Source organism: Perognathus longimembris, chromosome 4 (assembly GCF_023159225.1).
Source record: "Perognathus longimembris pacificus isolate PPM17 chromosome 4, ASM2315922v1, whole genome shotgun sequence".
In the NCBI taxonomy this organism is placed as follows: domain Eukaryota; kingdom Metazoa; phylum Chordata; class Mammalia; order Rodentia; family Heteromyidae; genus Perognathus; species Perognathus longimembris.
Window position 1 is genome coordinate 68,627,021 of NC_063164.1, and position 20,618 is coordinate 68,647,638.

Genomic DNA, 20,618 nt, shown 5'->3' on the forward strand with positions numbered 1-20,618 from the left:
CTTTAAAATAAACAAAAAAAAAAACAGCACAAAACAACAACAAAAAAAAAACTTTAACTTGATTCCTATCACCAGCTGACCAGTGAGTTATGTACTCAAGACTTCAAAACTTTAGATAGATAGCTGGATAGATAGATAGATAGATAGATAGATAGATAGATAGATAGACAGACAGACAGGCATATACTAGTAAGAACAATATATGTAATATATAAATATTTATATAAACGCATTTGTATAAAACATGCATCAAGACCAGCTTCTGCATTGGAAAAACTTTCAATGAATAAATGAGTGCTAAGTTTCACTTATCTATACAACACTGAAAAATTAGTTCATGTTGAAAGAGAACTCTACAGTGAATACTGACTTACATGCTACTTGTTGTAGAAGTTCTGTGGTCTCCCAAATCTGTGCAGCTGACTGAACAATTAAGAAAAAATACACATACATAAATACAAATGTATTTAATGTATAAATATATAATAAAGCATATATATGCAATTTAAAAATAGAAGGGACATTGGCTGTCTGTCTTACAATTAGCGTTGCATATTATGCCATTTAGCCCTTGTTTTTTTGTTTTTTTTTTTTTACTGAACAGGAGACCAGTCATTCTTGAAGTGATGACACTTTCAGTCTCTGTGTCCTAGTCACAGAGAGATGGAAATGTACAGGCCCACACTACCTCTTTTCTTCACTTAGAAATAGGAAGGTTTTGTCTGTGTATCACAAAACAATGTAAAGAAAAGCAGAAACATGAGATAGTTTGTATGTTTTTAATCCTCTTTCTAGGTAATACTTAGCAAAGAAGAAAGCCTTTACATTAAAACTGCTTAATGAGTTTCTAAATATTCAATAATAGCTTCCTGGATTAAAAAAATTCATCTTAATGAAGTTACCCCCTTTGAGCTATGAAGTAATATGTATTTCATGCTTGTTAAAGATGACTTGCACAATCCCACTTCCTAACTTTTCTTCCAAAACCATTTAAACAAATGGAACTTGCTTCATTCCTCAGGGTGGGATCTTAAAATCACTGTATCTCCTCTTGTGATAGTGAGAGTGACTAATCATTTCAATTTGCTGAGGGTTTTCCGGGTTTTAGCACTGACATCTCCCTGTCTCCCATCCCTAGGGAAACCAGCAGGACTGTTCACCTTAAGACAGTTAGCTTTCTTAGGAAAGATAGCCATATCTTACTCTGTGAATTGGAAGCCAGACAGGTGGCTAAATGAATTACTGGAAAAAAGACATTGCAAATGTTCTCTGTTTCTTTCCCTTTGTTCCCTGCCATGGTTGTTCTCTGGTCTACATAATTTTTATGCTTAGTTATTTACAGGGCTTTAGTTTTTAGTTTTTTTGTAAATGCTTATCCAGAATAAAGACCTGCTGTGCCTGAATTTTTAATCGTTTGTTTTGACATCTTCCTTTGCTACTTATTTACTTTGGCAGCCACACCATTTTCACCTACTTCAGCTGGAGAAACTATCTCATCCTGGAATGTCAGAGGTTATGGTTGTGACAGTGATTTGAAAACATCTCTTGTCACCCTTAGCCAGGGCTCTCACAAAGGACATAGTGTCACTGAGTGGGAGCTGTTTACTGCCTGGGACTCTTGCTGATTAAATAGCTCTCTGAATTCCATATCCATGCTGTGAGCCTCACCTCCTGCATAGCAAGGAGTTGATTATTTATTTTTAAATATTAAATACTTATTTTTAAAAATCACCAAAACTGGTTCATGTAACCCATTGAATTTTTTCTCTTTTCATTGTGTATATGCTTTTTCTAAAAGCCCCTTATACTGACTTGTTAGCACTCTGGTCTATGCCGTGGTGTTATTTCCTAAATAGAAAGAAAGCTTATCACAGATATACTGCTGTGAAATTCTCCCCAGTTGAAAATAAGATATCCATGTGAATATTCATTGTGAAGCTGAAATTTGCTTCCTTTTTCTTTCTGTTTCTTTGGAAGACTAAAAGCAATTTAAAACCATCTTCTACCACATAGCTATCTCTTAGTAGTGCAAAAGAATAGTTTGCAAAAAAATGACTTAAGAAAACAGCCATGCTATCCATTGGCAAAGAGAAGTGTTTTTTTTTAAAAAAAAATAATTCTTCTAATATAAGTGTGGGTACAGTACTGACAGTACAAGATGTCAAATAGCCAAGTAGATATAAATAGGATATAAACAGATATAAATAAATAATGTAAATAGGATACTGCTTTCCTGTTTTATTCCTCTCTTGCTTTATTTTCTTCATTGTTGTTTTTACATTTTATTAACACACATATTAGTATAAACTCATTACTTTTTTAAATTAATTTATTTGTTTATTAATTGAACACAAATTTTTTGACAAGGTGTTGTGCAAAAAGGGTACAGTTACATAGTAGGGCAGTGTGTACATTTCTTGTGATATCTTACATCCTGTTTTTCTATCTCTTCTCTAGGTCAGGTAGACATATATATAATACACAATGTATCAAGAACATATACAGTAGCCACGTGGCCACGCCCAAGAAAGTTCGCCTAGGGCTTTAAATGTAATGTCGATATTAGACCATATGTCGACAGTAGTCTTATATGAACGTACATACCTAGCTTTTGAGCTATTGTATTCCCCTGAGAGGTCAATTTTTGACCTTTATATGTTGAGTAATTGTTTGAATTTAGTTACATACTGTTGGGTCGCTGCCCCAATCATGTGGGGAATACTATTTGACAAGCATAAACTCATTACTTTGTTTTTTATTTTTATTTTATTGTCAAATTAATGTACAGAGATATTACAGTTTCATACTTAGGCCTTGGGCATGTTATGCCCATGTCGCAAGGAGACCACCAAGAAGACCACCGAGAGCCAGACATTCCGAAATGCAAAAGTAAGGCTTTATTCAGGCGAGCTGCAACTCGGGCCTCGTCCTACCCACCGACACAGCGGAGGTTAGGAAGAAGGCCACAAGTAGAGTTTTACATGGGTATTTAAAGGAAAAAAAAATCACAAAGTTACATAAACCAGGTGCAGGCAGGATTGGGGTGTGAGGACAAATCTGATTGACTCGGGGCTAGGGTTTCTCTAAAAATTGGTCTGCCGACATTCCAGGGTGGTCAAAGTATCTGGAACATTCCCGAACCCGTTGGGCCATCCGGGAAATGGGCTTTATGGCCAGTTGGTTTCGGCACAAACATCCGCACAAACAACTTCATTCCTGGAATCTACAATTTCTGGCTAGTTTCACCATAAACAAGCCATTTCCTGGGTTTTTTGTATGTACTGGGTTATTCTTAGCTTAACACAAACAACAAGATGGTTGCAGTTTCAAGATGGAGTCGTCCTAGTCTTTCAGGTACATTTCTTATACCGTGTGTTACTTCATTCCCCTCTCCCTTCTCCCCCTTTTCCTCTCCCCACATGAGTTGTTCAGTTGGTTTACACCAAAGGGTTTTACAAGTATTACTTTTGGAGTCGTTTGTCTTTTTATCATTTGTCTCTCGATTTTGATATTCCCTTTCCCTTCCCTAGTTCTAATACCAGTATATACAGTATCCAGTGTATTCAGATGAGATACAGTGATAGCGCCGGGACAACCACAGGAAGGGATACAAGAGGATCATCAACAATAGAAGCTACAGTTTCACATGGCACGTTGAAAGTAATTACAACAGTAATATAACACTTGTTTCCATAGCATGGAGTTAATTTCACTTAGCATCATCTTATGCGTTCATAGGGGCATAGCTATTAGGCTCTTGTGATCCTCTGCTGTGACTAGCCTAAACCTGTGCTAATTATTCCCTATGAGGGAAACCATAGAGTCCATGTTTCTTTGGGTCTGGCTCACTTCACTTAGTATAATTTTTTCCAAGTTCTTCCATTTCCTTACGAATGGGGCAATGTCATTCTTTCTGATAGAGGCATAAAATTCCATTGTGTATATGTACCACATTTTCCTGATCCATTTGTCTACTGAGGGGCATCTGGGTTGGTTCCATATTTTAGCTATGACAAATTCTGCTATGATGAACATTGTTGTGCTGGTGGCTTTAGTGTGCTCTTGTTTGTGGTTTTTGGTAGATGCCCAAAAGTGGGGCTTCTGGGTCATAGGGGAGCTCTCTGTTTAGCCTTCTGAGGACTCTCCATACCACTTGTCAGAGTGGCTGAACCAGTTTACATTCCCACCAACAATGAAATAGGGTTCCCTTTTGGTCACATCCCCACCAGCGTTTGTTATTGTTACTTTTCTTGATAAAGGACATTCTTACAAGCTCATTACTTTTTATATCTAAGTAGTATTCCATTATGTAATCATACCACATTTTCATCTGTGGGAGAGCAAATGGTTTCCATGTTGGCTTTTATGAATAGTGCTGCAGTAAATATTGGGGTGCAAACTACTTTTTGACATTAATGTTTTTATCTCTTTTGTATATATACCCAGCAGTGGAATTACTGGGTCATAATATAGTTCTGTTTTCTTGAGGAATCTTTATAGTGCCTTTTATATTATCTGTATTGATTTGCATTCCACCAACTATTTAAGAGTGTTCATTTCTCTGCATTCTCATCAGCATTTGCCATGTTTTGTCCTTTTTGATGATAGCCATTCTAACTAGGGTAAAATAACACCATATTGTGGTTAGGATTTCTATCTCCCCGATCATTAATGAGATTGGGCATTTTTTTTTTACTTATTTGTAAGTCAGTTTGCTTAGTTCTAAATTTATCTCATTTTGTCTCCTTCCTTCTTCTTCTTCTTTTTTTTTTTTTTTAGTGCCAATCATGGGGCTTGAACTCAGAAACTGGGTGCTGTCCCTGAGCTTTTTCACTGTTGGCTAGCACTTTACCACAGAGCCACTGCTCTATTTCTCTCTATTTCTCTCTCTCTCTGTGTGTGTGTGTGTGTGTGTGTGTGTGTGTGTGTGTGTGTGTGTGTGTGTGTGTGATTAATTGGATATAAGAGGCTCCTGGACTTTCCTGCTTGTGGCTGGCTTTGAATGCAGAAGGCAGATTCTCAGATCTCAGCTTCCAAAGTAGCTAGGATTACCAGTGAGCCTACCAGTGCCTGGCCTTTCCTTCATTTGTTCCCTTTCTTTTCATATATATTTATTTATATGTATGCTGCTAGGGACTGAACCCAGGGCCTGGTGCCTGCTAGACAAGTGCTCTGCACTGAGTACATTTTTAGCCCTTTTTACCCCCACCCACTTTATTTTTCACTGGATTCTTTGTTTTCATTTTTTTGTGTGTTTATCTTTCTGAGAATATTAAATATTCTGAATGTCAACTCCTTGTTGGACAGATCATTTGCAAATATTCTCTCCCATTCTGTAGGTTATCTGTTAGTCCTGTTGTTTATTATGCTCTCGAGAAGCTTCTCAGCTTGAGATGATGATCCCATTTTCTTATTTTACTTTTTAAATAGCATTTTAGTGAGCATGTATTAGTGGTACAACAAAGTTTCACTGACATTTCCATACATGCATTCAATGTTCCCTAATGTGTTCTGATTAAATCTCTGAAAGATTCTTTAATCTGAGACATTAGAAAAGCAAGAAAATGACTTGTTGGGCCTAAAATCCACACTATTGAATGATACCTGTGCAATCTAATCTTTAGGTAAATATAAATAAAATGATATAAACAGCAGGCTACACATCACAGGCAGTCTAGAATTTGTGGGACACACGCCTGTGGAAGCTGAGAGGAGTCATCTGGTTACTGCTTCCCTGTTTCCTTTCTTCTGGTGTCATCTGAGTCTGTGGTTGGTTTGAAGGATGGAATTATTCTTGTTCCACTCAAGTCAGTACTCCAGCATCACTGTCTCCGTCAGAGCATTGTAGACAGCCCTCAGAATCGAATCTCTCTTTATGACCGTGGAAAGCTAGAACTAATACAGAAAAGAGCCTTTGATAGCATGAGGCCAGAAACTCCTTTGGGTTACTTTACTGGAAAAGAGATTTCTAGTAAGGATATATGTTCAGTAAAGATCAAGGAAGTTCCATCTGTAGACCACATGGTTTATTTCTGACACTGTGGCTCTGCTTCACTTTTATCTGTTTTATTTTCTCTCCTCTACAGGTAGAATCTTTAACTTATAATTTCTCCTTTCCTGTGATTTCAATTTTTGTAAGTTTCTCTAGAACTACTTCTAGATCCAGAACATTAACTGATCCAAATATTAAGTGGTTCCACCTCTGTAGTGTTCTAAGTTAAAGTCCTAGAGTGGTATAGATTATTATGGATTTTAATATTTTATGATTTTTATTAATTTTTTAAGTATTTATACAAAGGGGTTTCAATTCAGCATGCCACTTTGTGAATACAAGGCATCTTGATCAATATCACCCCTTTCATCATTCTCCCCCATCTCTACCATCCCTACCCATCCCTTCAATTTGATATTAATATTTGTATGCTGCTTCAACATACAATGAAGTCTTATTTTTTGGTGCTTTGTTTGTTTTTACCACTGAATATCCATTGTACCTGGCATGAAATTGGTATAGTGTAAATATTTTAGGAATGAAAATAGGCTAAGCTGGTCACTGGTAGTTCATGCCTGTAAATCGTAGCTACTCAGGAGGCTGAGATCAGAGAATCACAGTTCAAAACTAGCCCAGGGAAAAAAGTACCCATGGGCCTCTTATCTCCAATTAACCACTCAAAAACAGGAAGTGATGCTGTGGCTCAAGTGGTAGCGTGCTAGCCTTGAGCACAATAAAGCTCAGGGACAGAGCCCAGACCCTGAGTTCAAGCCTCACAACTGCCCCCCCCCCCCCGCCAAAAAAAGAATATGCTAAACAAAATCAGAAATTCAAGTGATAAATGTTCTTAGAGGGTTTTTTCTATATAAATTGAACTGACTGAGTCCTTTCAAACATGAATCAGTTTAGACTGAAGTCATTTATTATTTTCCTACTCAAAGGGCCTCCAAACATTGCCAAAATAGGGTCAAATTTTTCAGTAAAGATTGATGTAATGAAACATTTAAACAATAGGCTTGGGGTGTAACTCAGTGTTAAAAGAGTGTCTGCTGCACTAAAACTAAAGAGTAAATATTGGGGTAGAGATAGTTTCTGTGGTGAAGTCTGCTTCTAGGAACCCCTTGTTCTAAGTACCAAGGAGAAAGAGTCAACCAAGACATCTCCAACTTCATGTCTTCCAGTTGCCTCCATCCAGCAATGTCAGTGTTTCTGGCGTTAGCCATGAATTTGATTCATTACCAAGCAGTTCTTAATTTGTTCAAATGAGCTCATAAAAGCAGGTGGATGGTAGTAGAGGTGTTGGAGAGGAAATTTATTTTACTCTAGTGACTGAAGATTAGATTCACTACCACCAACTTGCTTTTATGGGGTGCACTGTGAATTGGCTTTTCTTTTTGAAGTGCCAGGGTTTTCTGACTGTCCCTCCAATGAGTCTGTGTTTTAGATATATCCTGTTTGTGTTCCTAACCACACAGCCATAACAGAAGAGCCATTCTATTTCCTTTGGGCCTAAAGAACAACTTCCCAATTACAGGATAGATATTGAGCAACGTCCTTATGAAAGAAAGACAGACACTGGATGTTTCTTGTATGACCCCTGTTCTGTAATTAAACATTCACCTGCTCTTTATTAAACTATCTCACATAATTAGCATAGGGTAAGAGCAATTACTAACTATGATTTTCTATTATTAACCCTAAACTTCCTTTCCTTGCACTTTACCTAATGTGACAGATAATTATTTTTCACAAGCCTTCTGAAAATTTTCTAAGTAAGTATTGTTCCTCTCAACATAGTTACTTTGGGAGATGTTTATTCCAATGATAGATTTTTCTGCACTTACTAGACAAGCAATTTGCAACTTGAGCCCTGCCCCACTCTTACTATATTTAAAACTCCTCTTTCAGTACAGTCACCTTGTTTCTTTCATATTCTGTAGTGAGAATTCCATTACATAGGAACATATGAACACATAAGTGAACACTGACATTATTTCACTGCATTTTTCCTGTAACCCTATATAGTCAACTGTATCTTTTCCTTCCTTAAATAATGAAAAATTGAAGTGAGCTAGTGAACTCTCTCTGATTTTTCTACTTAGTATGATAACTGGTACTCCTTGCTTGACTTTAACTTGAGAAACTGCCAACATATTCCTTCAAATTAGATACTAGCTACAAGATGTGGAAAATGTGATTATTATATGGACTTTTAGATTTTGTTGGCAAAATTCTAGTTTGGGAAGAAAATGGATTTTCTTGTCATCTCCAGGAAATGTTTGATGTTATATTGGATGAAAATCAGCTTGAGGATGCATGTGAACATCTAGGAGAGTACCTTGAGGCGTATTGGCGTGCCACCCATACAACCAGTAGCACCTCTATGACTCCACTGCTGGGAAGGAATTTGGGCTCCACAGCACTCTCACCATATCCTACTGCAATTTCTGGGTTACAGGTATTGTCATTGTTTTGCTTGTAACTTTCACAACCTTACTTTTCAGATGTTGTAGAGAATTTGATTAAGTTGAAGGTGATGAATTATTTTCAATGTGAGGAGGGAACCATAGGAGCATATCATATTAACACAAATTGGAACTATCACCTATTCTAGAAGAAGCTCTGGAGAATCACCCTTACCAGAGGACTTTGCTCCCTGTGATTGTGATTGTGTATGGGGGAAGGGATGCTGCTGCTGCTTGTGGTATACATGTGTGCTGGTTCTGGGCTTTGAACTCAGGGCCTGTGTGCTGTCCCTGAGCTTTTTTACTCAAAGCTAGCACTGTACCACTTGAGCCCCAGCTCCACTTCCAACTTTTTTGGTAGCTAATTGGAGGTAAGAGTCTCATGAACTTGCCTGCCCAAGCTTTGAACCACAATCCTCAGATCTCAGACTTCTGAGGCTACCAGCTCCCAGCTACTCTATGTGAATTTAAAATGGATTCTACTTAGATTTGGTAGACTTAATGCCTACACAGGGCAATTGTCCATAACTTATGACACTTCTTAAAAATTATATGATAGTGAAGATATCAGGCACTTGGGGTAGCTAAATATTTGGGGACAGATGAGCCTTTTGTCTTTTCTTAACCATTCCTGCCCTCTATGATGCCAGATCTGTTCTACACTTTGCACAAGACAGAAAGAGTTTTCTTGAGTGTATCTAAGGTGCATCTGGGTCAGTGGCTATGATGAGCGTCCCTTAGGGAAGTTTGGGACAGGGTCAGAAGCTTCTCTTTCTGCTGCTCTGATAGAGAGCCAGAAGCATTACGACACAAAATGCTCCCTGCCTTTCTACATTAATTACTATTTACCGTTTATCATGCAGCTGCTGGAAGATGGCCAATCAACCCTCAGCTGACTGAAGAACATGTAGTCAATTGAGCCATCTGGCATCATGGCTAGTTTGGTTTTAATGGGTTATAATGATAGCCATACTTGAAGATTTTTGTAAAGTTAACTCTCAGATAAATTGAAATACTATTATAACTGTTTTGCTTTGCTGCAAAACTGCATCTTGGTAAACAGGAATAAAAAAGGCCATAGAAATTAATTTTTTTTCTTTTTGCCAGTCCTGGGGCTTGAACTCAGGGCCTGAGCACTGTTCCTGGGTTCTTTTTGCTCAAGACTAGCACTCTACCACTTGAACCACACCAGCTCTGGCTTTTTCTGTATATGTGGTGCTGAGAAATCGAACCCAGGGCTTCATGCATGGAAGGCAAGCACTCTACTGCTAAGCCATATTTCCAGCCCAGAAATGAATTTCTTTTGAGACTGGACATGTTCTATTGGAACATTTATATATTTGTGTATGCATCAGTTTTGCTTTGTTTCCCTTCATCCATGCTGATCAGAGTGAAACATTTCCATTGACTGATTTGTGCTAGCTTTGAACTGGGATGTGGAGGCATGGAACACTAAGCCTTTGTGATGTGGGAATAGTATCACATTGCACTTTGTTTATGAATACAACACACTTGATACATCATCTCCAAGACCTCTGCCTACAGTTTCACTAATGAGTTAATGTGGTGCCCTTTATCCTGTGCCCTACTTCTCCCAGTGATAATAGGTACTTAATTGTTAGATACCTGGATGAGATTAATGGCACAGTCTGTGACTCATTGAATTTCCATGTAAAGCCCAGTAGACTTTGTGGAAGGTTCACCTGAGATCATTGTTGTGTCAGGATCCTATTCCTTAACTCAGGTGACCTTCCTAAGCTAGTACACATGTACAGATACTTGTTTCCCATAGTGAAAAAAAAAGTCCCATCTCATTTTCTGACCCACCAAATAATTGTTACTTTCAATTAATAATATTAGAAGAATTTAGTTTAAATCTGAAGATTACTTTAATAGGCTATGTCAGTTAAAGAACAAAGGTTTTTAAAAGCATCATTTAGCTGATTCCATAATACTACATAGTCCTTTAGAGAATATTGTTTCAAGTGGAACATTTATATTGGATGAAGCAACAGACACATTTTATGGATTGTACAAATAGTTTCATAAAATATTTTTAAATATATAAAGCTATCTCCAGCTAGATTAATGCAAAGTACGTGAGTTTAGGAGGGGAAGCTTATCAGTTCAAAAGATGATGTTCAAAATGATAGATGTTATTCTGAATTTCATGTTTCAATAGCAAAATAACCCTATTTTTTGAAAAAGAAATGAAATACTTATGCCTTCCTAAATTTATTAAGTTCCAGATAATGGCCAATGTTCAATTCTACTTTTTAAATAGGAAGCATAGTTATGCAGCTCTATCTAATTAAATTTATCATCTGTCAACGCTGTAGCACCTTTAAACATTGTGTCCCAAATAGGTAAGACCAGATATTTTGGACAGACCATCTGTTTCTCAAAATGCTTTATTAAGGCAGGTATTTAGTCATGTCTCATTAAATAGGTCCTATACATGCATATGTTTACATGTATATAACATACATATATTTACATTTATATGTATGAAGCTGACATAATTTAATCAATTCGTTATCTCATATTTTTAGAGTCAGCGGATGAGGCACAACAACCACTCCACAGAGAACTCTCCAATTGAAAGACGAAGTCTAATGACCTCTGATGAAAATTATCACAATGAAAGAGCTAGGAAGAGTAGGAACCGCTTGTCTTCCAGTTCTCAGCATAGCCGAGATCATTACCCTCTTGTGGAAGAAGATTACCCTGACTCATACCAGGACACTTACAAACCACACAGGAACCGAGGCTCTCCTGGGGGATACAGCCATGACTCCCGGCATAGGCTTTGAGGCTGCTGAAACAACATAAAAATATTCATGTGTTGACAATTTGTCATAGTACTACTAGGGTAAAACAATCATTGTAGCTTGGCAAGCACAGCACAGTTATTGTGCTGTGGGCTAGTATCATTTGATGCTAAGTAAGGGGCCAAAAAAAAACAAACAAAAAAAAATCATGCCCTTGAATCTAGATGGATAGTAGATGCCCAGTCATATAGATATTTTAAGTGTAACATTTACATAACAGTACCTTTTGTTTTCTTCATAGATTTAGACACATCTATTTGTAATTTTAGGGTATTTATCAAGGCACATATAAAATAATTTCCCGTGCTGGAAATTCCAAATGACCAGTTCCAGTTGGAACCAATTTATAAACCAATTCCTGTTGGAATTTGGGTGAACTGACTGGAAGTCTACTTGAGTATGTTAAACCAATTGAACAATCAGGAAAAAAAAAAACCTAAATAATAAGAAATTCATAATACCAACAGAAACCAAACCAGCTATAGTATTTATTTGCTGGAAGCTAAATTTACACTTCTAGTTGGAATGTATGAGCATTTTAATATATTTCAATGTTGCCAGAATGGCTTTTCAAACTTACCAAATGTACGGATAGTGCCAAAAAAAATCTCAGAAATCTCAATGCAGAAATTATACAGTCTCCTCAGTTTTTAATATTTTTATTTCTTTCTTGGCATAGCTGTTGTATTCACTGTTTTTAGCTTTCTGTTCAGTTAGTATTGTTAGCTTGTTTGAAGTTGGCAAAAAAAAAAAAAAAGAAAAACCTCAACATTTTTTCAGCAATGGGAGAGAATTATAAAGAGAAGCCAAGAATAGCTGGTTATATAAGAAATGGAAAATGAAGTGGTACTTCTTCTTTAATCAATCTGAGCACAACTACAGACATTTGGGGGTCTGAAGTCAGGTACCAAGGATGTGGTGCCCTCCTCCTGAGTGCAAAGCTAAACATCTCCAGGTGGGAGTTCATCCAGCCCACTTACCACACACAACAGGTCAGTATTTTCTGCCAACACTATGGAGTGTCTTCTCATCACTTCATTAAGCCCCTGTCTTTGGTTTAGAATGTCTAGCCCCTCAGCAGTTTTCAAACGTGCTAATTTTTTTTTAATTTCTTCAAACACATTCAGATTACTACATGATACCTGGGAAAAGCTCAAAGAAACGATGCATTTAACACCTTGCAATAAAAGAAAAAAACCTAAACATATAGATTAAGAATATGCTGATTCATTGAAATTACAGCATTTTAATGCAGAAAAATGATAATTTTGGAGCTTGAGTTATCTTATTTTTAGTGAACACCCCTAATCACTGAATTATTCAGGTTCTTTGTTGGGGGTGAGTATAGTTATAGACTTGGTGACCCATGTCTTATCAAGAAATACTTAGATTCACTATGATTCAAGAAATTATTGAAATTAGCCCTTTTATACAAGACACAAATGTCTTTATGAAAGGAATCTCATTTCTAAAATTCTACAATATGTGCATTTTCTAAAATGCAGCCACAAAAGCTCTTTTCTATTAGCACATGTCATGAAGCATGTTTTTTTAAAACATGAATAATTAATTTTACATTAGCTTGTTTTCCCCTAAGTTGTTCTATATTTAGTCTCTCTGAGAGCATGTGCTAGTTCAATCATTTTCCTGATGAAGAAATACATTTCATGTTCTCAGTTAGTTGTGCATATTTTAAACCCCACTACAGCCTACCATGTACCTTCCCTCTTGTTCACAGTATGTAACCCATCATGAACCTGTTTAGCTCACCATGAGGGTACCTACAATTCTGTATGTCATCTCCTCCATCAGTCAATACAATTCAACATGGGCTTAGTCAAATTTCAAAGTTAACATGTGGTACTGGCTTTTGCAGTTCTTTTGTCATCTAGTGAAGTTTACAAAACTTTCAGTTCAGACATTCAGAAGAGCTGAATCCACCAGGCTCTTTACTCAAAATATAACCTGCCATTATTGAAAACTTTGTTAAAACACAGAAGAGCATTTTCCAGCAAACAAAACTATATTACATGTACAGCACATATTTGCATGAGAAAGAAAACATTAGCCAAAACATTTTTCTATATGCTTTACTGGTTTCTTGTTTGTGTGCATTAAAGTACTTAATTGCAAAGAGTGCACCAAGGTGTATAAATTTAGACTAGACAGCTGTCCAGCTTTTTCTGTGGTAGCATTAGCAATTTGGTCATTTAACTACTTTAAGATATTTACATTTTATGGCAGGTAGCTGCAACAGCATTTCCCATATATTTCCTAGTCAGCGAGATTACCATTTCTTTTTGAAACTCACTTGTTTTTAAAGTCTCTCAGACCCTTGTTTCTAGTCTTCATGTCATACAGATGAAGAGGGAGTTCCATTCAATAACTATACCTAGAACCCGCTGATCATTTACCTTCAAATGTCCATACCCATTTCGCTTTGCATTCTTATTCAAAAGCTAGCAATCATTTTTTTGGAAAGGGTATAATGTATATTTTCTTGATGAAATACTTAAATTTTCTCTTTAATTTGACATCTTTTTAACTTTCCTTCTGTAATAAGTTTATCTTCTTCAAATGAACAAGAGACACATCCTTTTTTTAAAGCCTTAGAATTTATTATGTAAATGATACTAACATCAAGATATATACTAAATAAAGTTTTATTTTTTGAGCACAATAAGCACCTTTGGAAAATATGTATTCCAGTAATACCTTGTTTTTAATTGTTTTCAATAAGCAGGAGAAATAAGTCATAACATTTTAAAGTTGTTTTAACTTGTAGTATAAACCACATATTACAGTTCTTTAGTTTCAGTCCAAAGACATAATAATGTCACACTGTAGAAATGTAGTTGTGGAAAAGAAAGGAATTCAGTTTTTGATCCTGCTGTTAACTCTCAAGGCCATAATGTGACTCCAATACTATAACCAATAATATTACCTTGTTTAATCCAGTATTTAGTGCAACACTTAGACAAGTTTGTGAATGACTGGATTCTCTTTTATCTTTATATAGTTAGTTCTATTGAAAAGAAGATGGGAATTGTTAACAATTTAAACTAATGGTCTTAACCATGAAGAGAATCTTAATTTTGTGACTCTATAAGTTATTGGATTTTATCCTTAATGAAATGAACTTTTTAAATGTGAAACAAATTCCGAGACAAGTATTTGTTCCCTGTAAGTGAATTGTTATTTACTCTAATTATTATTGTTGTTTTTGCAAAAATGTATTTTTGGAATGTTAACCTCTTTTCATACCTGCATACTTGAACTTGTCTTTAGTGTGGGGGCCTTAAAATTCATAATAGACAGTAGAGGCGGTGAAAGGGAGTGAGAGAAGAATATTGAGGCAAAAGATGATTTGGAAATTTCAACTCTTTAAATGAATATATCACAAAACATTGTTGAGACCCAGGATTCAGTTAGTAATGTTTCTAGGCAACCTTGACTTGCATGCTCACATATTTTCCTAGTTATATAATTTTATTTTCATATTTGCTAAAGAAAATACAAAACAACATGAGACCCCTATACAAATTGTTCTGTATATCAATATTTTTTTACTACATCTTCTCTAGAGAAGAGAGTCTATTTTTAAGTGGAAAGAGTACTCATCAAATTAAGATTGTTTACCATCAAAAGACATACATCAACTTTTCTACCATTACTGCTAACCTTGCTGCAAAGCTAAAAAAAAGTATGGTGTTAAAAATCCCATAATGCTTTTGTCACCCTTTCAATTCTTCCATGTTGATGATGTTCAATATTCTCTTTGAATTGATTCACAGTTGATGAGATGTGGGTAATTGAACAAATAAGTCATCCTAGGGAACAAACCAAACTGTGAAGAAACTACCTTTGTGTGCAATACATTATAATTTCTAGTGCTGGGTCTGAAAATCAATATGTCTAAATGCTTAATGTTTAAATGCAGCTGGTTTGCAAATTCAGATTTTGTTAATCTTTGATTTCTGTGGATACCAAAAGCATGACTTAGCAGCTTATCGGGTAAGAATATTCATTATCTTGGACTCTGGTGTAATGGGAACAAACTTCATAACAATGTTCAAATAAATGTTTATGTAATCCTTATTTCTTTTATATTTCTGCCTTTGTCTTTTATGACAATGTTGCATGTTGGTTTTTTTTATTATATAAAACTCATCCTTGAATGATTATGGGACACTTTATAAGAAAGTATGTGATAAAATCTGTTTCCTTAGTTCTTTATATCTTTAAATATTGTCAATACTGTAACTGTGAACTAGTGCCCTTAGTTTGTATGTTATGTGGCAGAGCACTCTTTCTTCTTTTAAGTTATAATCATGATCAAACCAGTCAATATAAGAGTTGTTAGACAAAAAAATACATTTTTCTTCTTGTTGAGTTAGTCAAGATAGTAACATTGATTTATATGGGCTGGCAGAAATAGAGCATTCACAAATTCCTTTCTGAGTTTCTTCTTTTATTAAAAGGGTCTTTGTCCAATGAAACACATCCTCTTGATAGCAACTGTCTCTATCTACTTTTGAATAATTTAATCCCAAATGCTACATGTAATTGAGGGGTATTATGAGAAAACTAGACAGTATCTCAATAGGCTATATTAAGGGCTGTAACTCCCACTTCCCATGGAAAAAATATAAATAATAGTGAATAGCACTGGGTTTTAGGGAGTCATAGTTTCATGTGAAACTTTGTTTCTTTGACTGATGTAAAATGTTTGCAGAGAGATGGTAGAAGAAAGTATTAGTAGTGGACTTAAGAGTGGTTTGGAAACTTCCTCACTTGAAAATTAAGAGAAGAACACAAAGTGGCTGGCCTCTAGCTTTTCAATATTTTGTAAGTGTTCTTGGTTCTGTTTTGAACACTTACATTTCTCAACAAATGGCTATGTCTATCTTTATGTAGGGGCCTCTCTTGCCCTCCTTGCATGTAACTTTCACACAGTTTTAAATGAAATCAGTGTGAATTCTGTATGCATATGGGATGTGTTACAGATGTGGGATCATTAATGCTATATTGTTGCAAACTATTTTTCATATGCCTTACACTATTTTCTGGGATGATATTAAAAATGAAAGCATTTTATTGCCAAAATAATCTATGTTGTTACTTCTGCATTCGCAGTAGAAAAATAATGTAGCAAAAATATATATTGTACAGTACAAAATTATAATATATATATATTTTGCCAATAATATGAAACTAGGTTGAGGAGAAAGAAGCACATTTGTTATAGCACAAACTTACCACAAAATCCACTGTTAATTTGGCAGTCCTATTTTTTAAAAGTGTATAGATTTGGTTCTATGTTTTATCTGATTTATTTCATCTACCATCTTTTTAACTTGATGCTTGATGCTTTTCCAGCAATTTATTTCATAGCCTTGCAATCTGTGGATGTAGTTTCTTTTACTCCCATACATATGAACTTATTAAATTTTATTTTGTGATAAGACTCACAATATATTTTCTGTTTTTACTTCTTCTCCTTCAATAACAACACAAAATGTCACGGTAAGTGACAGGGCTCCTCTGAACTTTGGACATGTTTGAAAATTTTTTTCACAACCTCAAATTAAAAGATCAATAAAAAATGTCCCAATGAAACAAAAATGTTGGGATTCTTTAATTTGTTCTGTACCAGATACTATTTTGAAACTTAAGCCCATCCATTTTGTTTTTGAAGGGGGTGGATGGGAATTTTAAAAAGTTACTAGTATAAAACATACTAAAATAAATATGGCAGAATTATGTAAAAATAATTTTCCCCTACTATTCTGATATTCCATGTTATGTTTCATCTCCATTGGTATAGTGGGGGGAAAATGCCATTGTTAAATAATTTTTCCATTTAAACTTTGATTCCTTATTTTGATGATTTATCCCCTTTTATTATATAGGTATGTGTAACATTCTACAAGGCATGCTGGGTAAAATATACTATGCAAATGTGTACAGTGCTGCATGTTTTATTCTCCCTCTGCTTTTAGTGGCTTTAAGGGGAAAAATGTGGTGTTATTTTTGTGAACAAAGACATTTAAAAAAGAAAATGCAGAGTGCATGCATACAGTATCCTAATTTCTATGGATTTGTTTTATGGAATTTAAATGTGTACAAAACAACTGCATTAATTTTTCTTTTATATAATAAATGAAAAAACAAACACTGAAATCAGCGTTATACCTCTCCTTTATATTATTTTAGAAATCTATTGAAAAAATTATAGAAACCAAATGAAGGTTCCTATAGCTCTTTTAAGAAAAGAAGTCTAATCATCTCAGAAAAAGTCAACTATGACTATTTCCTAAATTCTTTGCTAGATGTGAATTTTCATAAAAGAAATACTGTATTAGTAAAGGATTTGTAAGTCACACACAAATATACACAGGAAATGAAATATGTTGGAATAGAGGTGTAAAATAGAATTAAATACAACTTAGAAGAGCTATAGTGGATCAACTATGTTGTTCTTAAGAAACAATGTGGCAGTTACCAGAAGTTTCCAAAGTATAACTCTGGAAGAATTCTATGCCTGATACATAAATTGTGACTTGACATGTCATGTACTCAGAGTCAGTGGTCAGTGGTGAGACTCGGTTGGAATTTGACTTTTCTCTCATTGCACTGTACATGAAGCTCACAAGAAATGTGTACCATGCTCTTTATCACTGCATTAGAATTATACAGTGATTTATGACTGCAAAGTTACTTCATGAACATACCATTTAATCCATATAACCACCCTGGGAAGTAGGAGAGGGCATAGACCCAACTATAAATGGGGAAGGCAAAGCTCACAGTAACTTTTTTCCTCTGAATTATTTTTGTTTAAAAGTATATATGTGAGCTGGGCACTGGTGGCTCATGCCTATAATCTTAACTACTCAGGAGGATCATGGTTCAAAGTCAATCCAGGAAGGAAAGTCTGTGAAACTCTTATCTCTGATTAACCACCAAAAAGCTGGAAGTAGAAATGTAGCTCAAATGCTACAGAACTAACCTTGGACAAAAAAGCTCAGGGACTTCACCCAGCCCCTGAGTTCAAGTCCCAGGACTGGCATGCAAGTGCGCATGCACTCGTGCGCGCGCTTGCGCGCGCGCACACACACACACACACACACACACACACATGTGAAATACTTTGATGCTAAATAGTAATCTGAAACAAAAACAATGCCTAATACGGTGTTGATTTCAACAAACAGCATTTCAGTTATTGCAGAAGTAGTATATAAAGGCCACTTCAATTATCAAAGCATTTTAAGTAACAATCTGATGAAATTCCTGAGAATTATCCCTGCTCACCATTGCTATATCAAATGTCCATATGCCTAAAACCACCTTTCTTGTCAGCACATTTCCACTAATAAGACAGACTGTGAAAATAAACATCTCAATTGTCTTTTCATACAACATGTGGATGAGCAAGATGAAGTATGGTCTCTATTGCCTGGATTCAAAACTTAGATATAGCGATAATGATAAGTTTGTGATTGCTTATCGGCAATCGTTTAATTTCCCTGAGCCTTGATCTGTCTCTGTAGTGATTTTTCTTTTGGTTATAGTCACATTTTCTATTTTCTGGCATGCTCACTGAGTTTTATTTTATTAGATTTATGACATTGTAAATTTTACATTGTTGATGCTTTAATCTTGTATTCCTTTATAGAATGTTGAACTCGTTCCAAAGGCAATTATGGATTATTTTAGTCTTCTCAAGGTTTGTTTTCAGGCTTCTTTAGGTCCGGTCGACAGAAAGGCTTATTCTTATACTTAGCTCATCTTTTGAGGTCTCCAAAGTGTGTACTAAACTGTCTTATATAGCAAACATTTGGTTGAAGTGAACTCAAATGGCTCCTAGCACTATGAAATAATTCTCTGGGAATTATTTTATAGCCCTTGATACTTATTTTCCTTCCAGAAATTGTTATGAGACAAGTACCTGGGGGTCTCATACCTCTCAAGTCCAGATTGACAATACAATGAAAAACTCCGCGATCTCTTATTCTGGTTTCTAGAGTTTTTCTCTTGTCTCCCCCACCACTACCACATGTTTTCCCCAGTTATTCTGCCTATATCACATACCCTTGCCCCTATTTTCTGGGAATAGTGGGTCTTCATGGTAAAGTATTTCTCCATTTTCAGTTGACTTTCAACTCTTTCTGGAGTTGGCTGTGAGTTCCTTCTGAAAAGTACATAATGGTGGCACTGGTATGTTTCTCTTTTGTAAAAGGTCCAACATCTGAAAACTGTTGTTTTCTACATCACATCTAGTGGTTGTTTCTTGAGGGTAAATCTAGATAATCGTTTCTAACATTTTAAAGTAGAACTCTAAGGACATTTTATGTATCACTATAGTCACTGAAAAATTAACCTTCAAGCAGTCTCAGAAGGAGTCTATTTACATAAATCACTTCAAACTACCTACTAAAGATTCCCACTTGCATTGATAACACTTTGAAATTCACATTTCATCACATAGCCTAGGTTAAGAGATAAATTTGTACCTCTGTCTCTTCTCTTCCTCCTTTTCTCTTTCTTCTCCTCCTCCTCTTCCTCCTCATTTCTCCTTCTGGGGAGATACTTGGAAAATGGTCTGGGGATTATCTCTTTAATATAGTTGTATATAAAGCCCTAACTTCACAAGTTAATATGGGTCTGATATGTCTTTAATAAAATAACTGGAGGTGTGTAGGATTTTGCAAAATGCTTCAAAGCTGCCAAAGCATTACCTACAGTGTGAAAGAATGGAAACATTAAAGACATGCAAACATTGTTCTTCTTAACAGCCTAAAGAATATTAAATAAATTCAAGATGCATAAATCCCATTGTGTATGTCTCTCCTAAAGTTTGAGACTCCAAGAGATGTCAAGAAATTACTTTTCTATATATTGACATAAGAGTACATGGTTAGAAGCTAGATGTAAAGACTAGTACAATTGAATGTTTTATTTCATTCAGCTATTACAGATGTAGACACCAAAACCCTTCAAGATGCCTTTTATAACTTTTCATTCTCTGTCTCTATCTCTCTCTTCTTCCCTCTCTCCTTTAACCAAAGTTAAGAATGACAAATGATGGAGCTGTTTCTGGGGTTGTTTGGTGTGTGTGGAATTAAAAAAGAAACAATGTGTTTTCTCCCTCTACCCCTTGCTTCTAACAGCTCAAGAATAATTAACATAGCAGGTGAAAGATAATGTCAAAGAAAAGCCTAGAGTCAAAGAAAAATCCCACTGATTAGCCTCACAATCACATTTTACATCTGCAAATTTTGAGGTTTAGAGATGTCAAGGAACTTGCTTAGCAAAAAACAAAAA

The 20,618-nt window shown here is 35.6% G+C and overlaps 1 protein-coding gene across 3 annotated transcripts in view; it reads left to right on the forward strand.

Annotated features, from left to right (window-relative positions):
• The window catches only part of Cacnb4 (calcium voltage-gated channel auxiliary subunit beta 4), a 276,637-nt gene extending 260,914 nt beyond the window's left edge, over nt 1–15,723 (forward strand). For 2 of the 3 annotated variants that reach the window (XM_048345471.1, XM_048345472.1), the window contains exons 13-14: nt 8,265–8,450; nt 11,010–15,723. In XM_048345471.1, coding sequence (XP_048201428.1) covers nt 8,265–8,450; nt 11,010–11,270 — 447 coding nt within the window. In that variant the 3' untranslated portion in view covers nt 11,271–15,723. The remainder of the gene's footprint in view (nt 1–8,264; nt 8,451–11,009) is intronic. The other variant, XM_048345474.1, reaches the window with a different exon arrangement.
• Nucleotides 15,724–20,618: the final 4,895 nt, after the last annotated feature.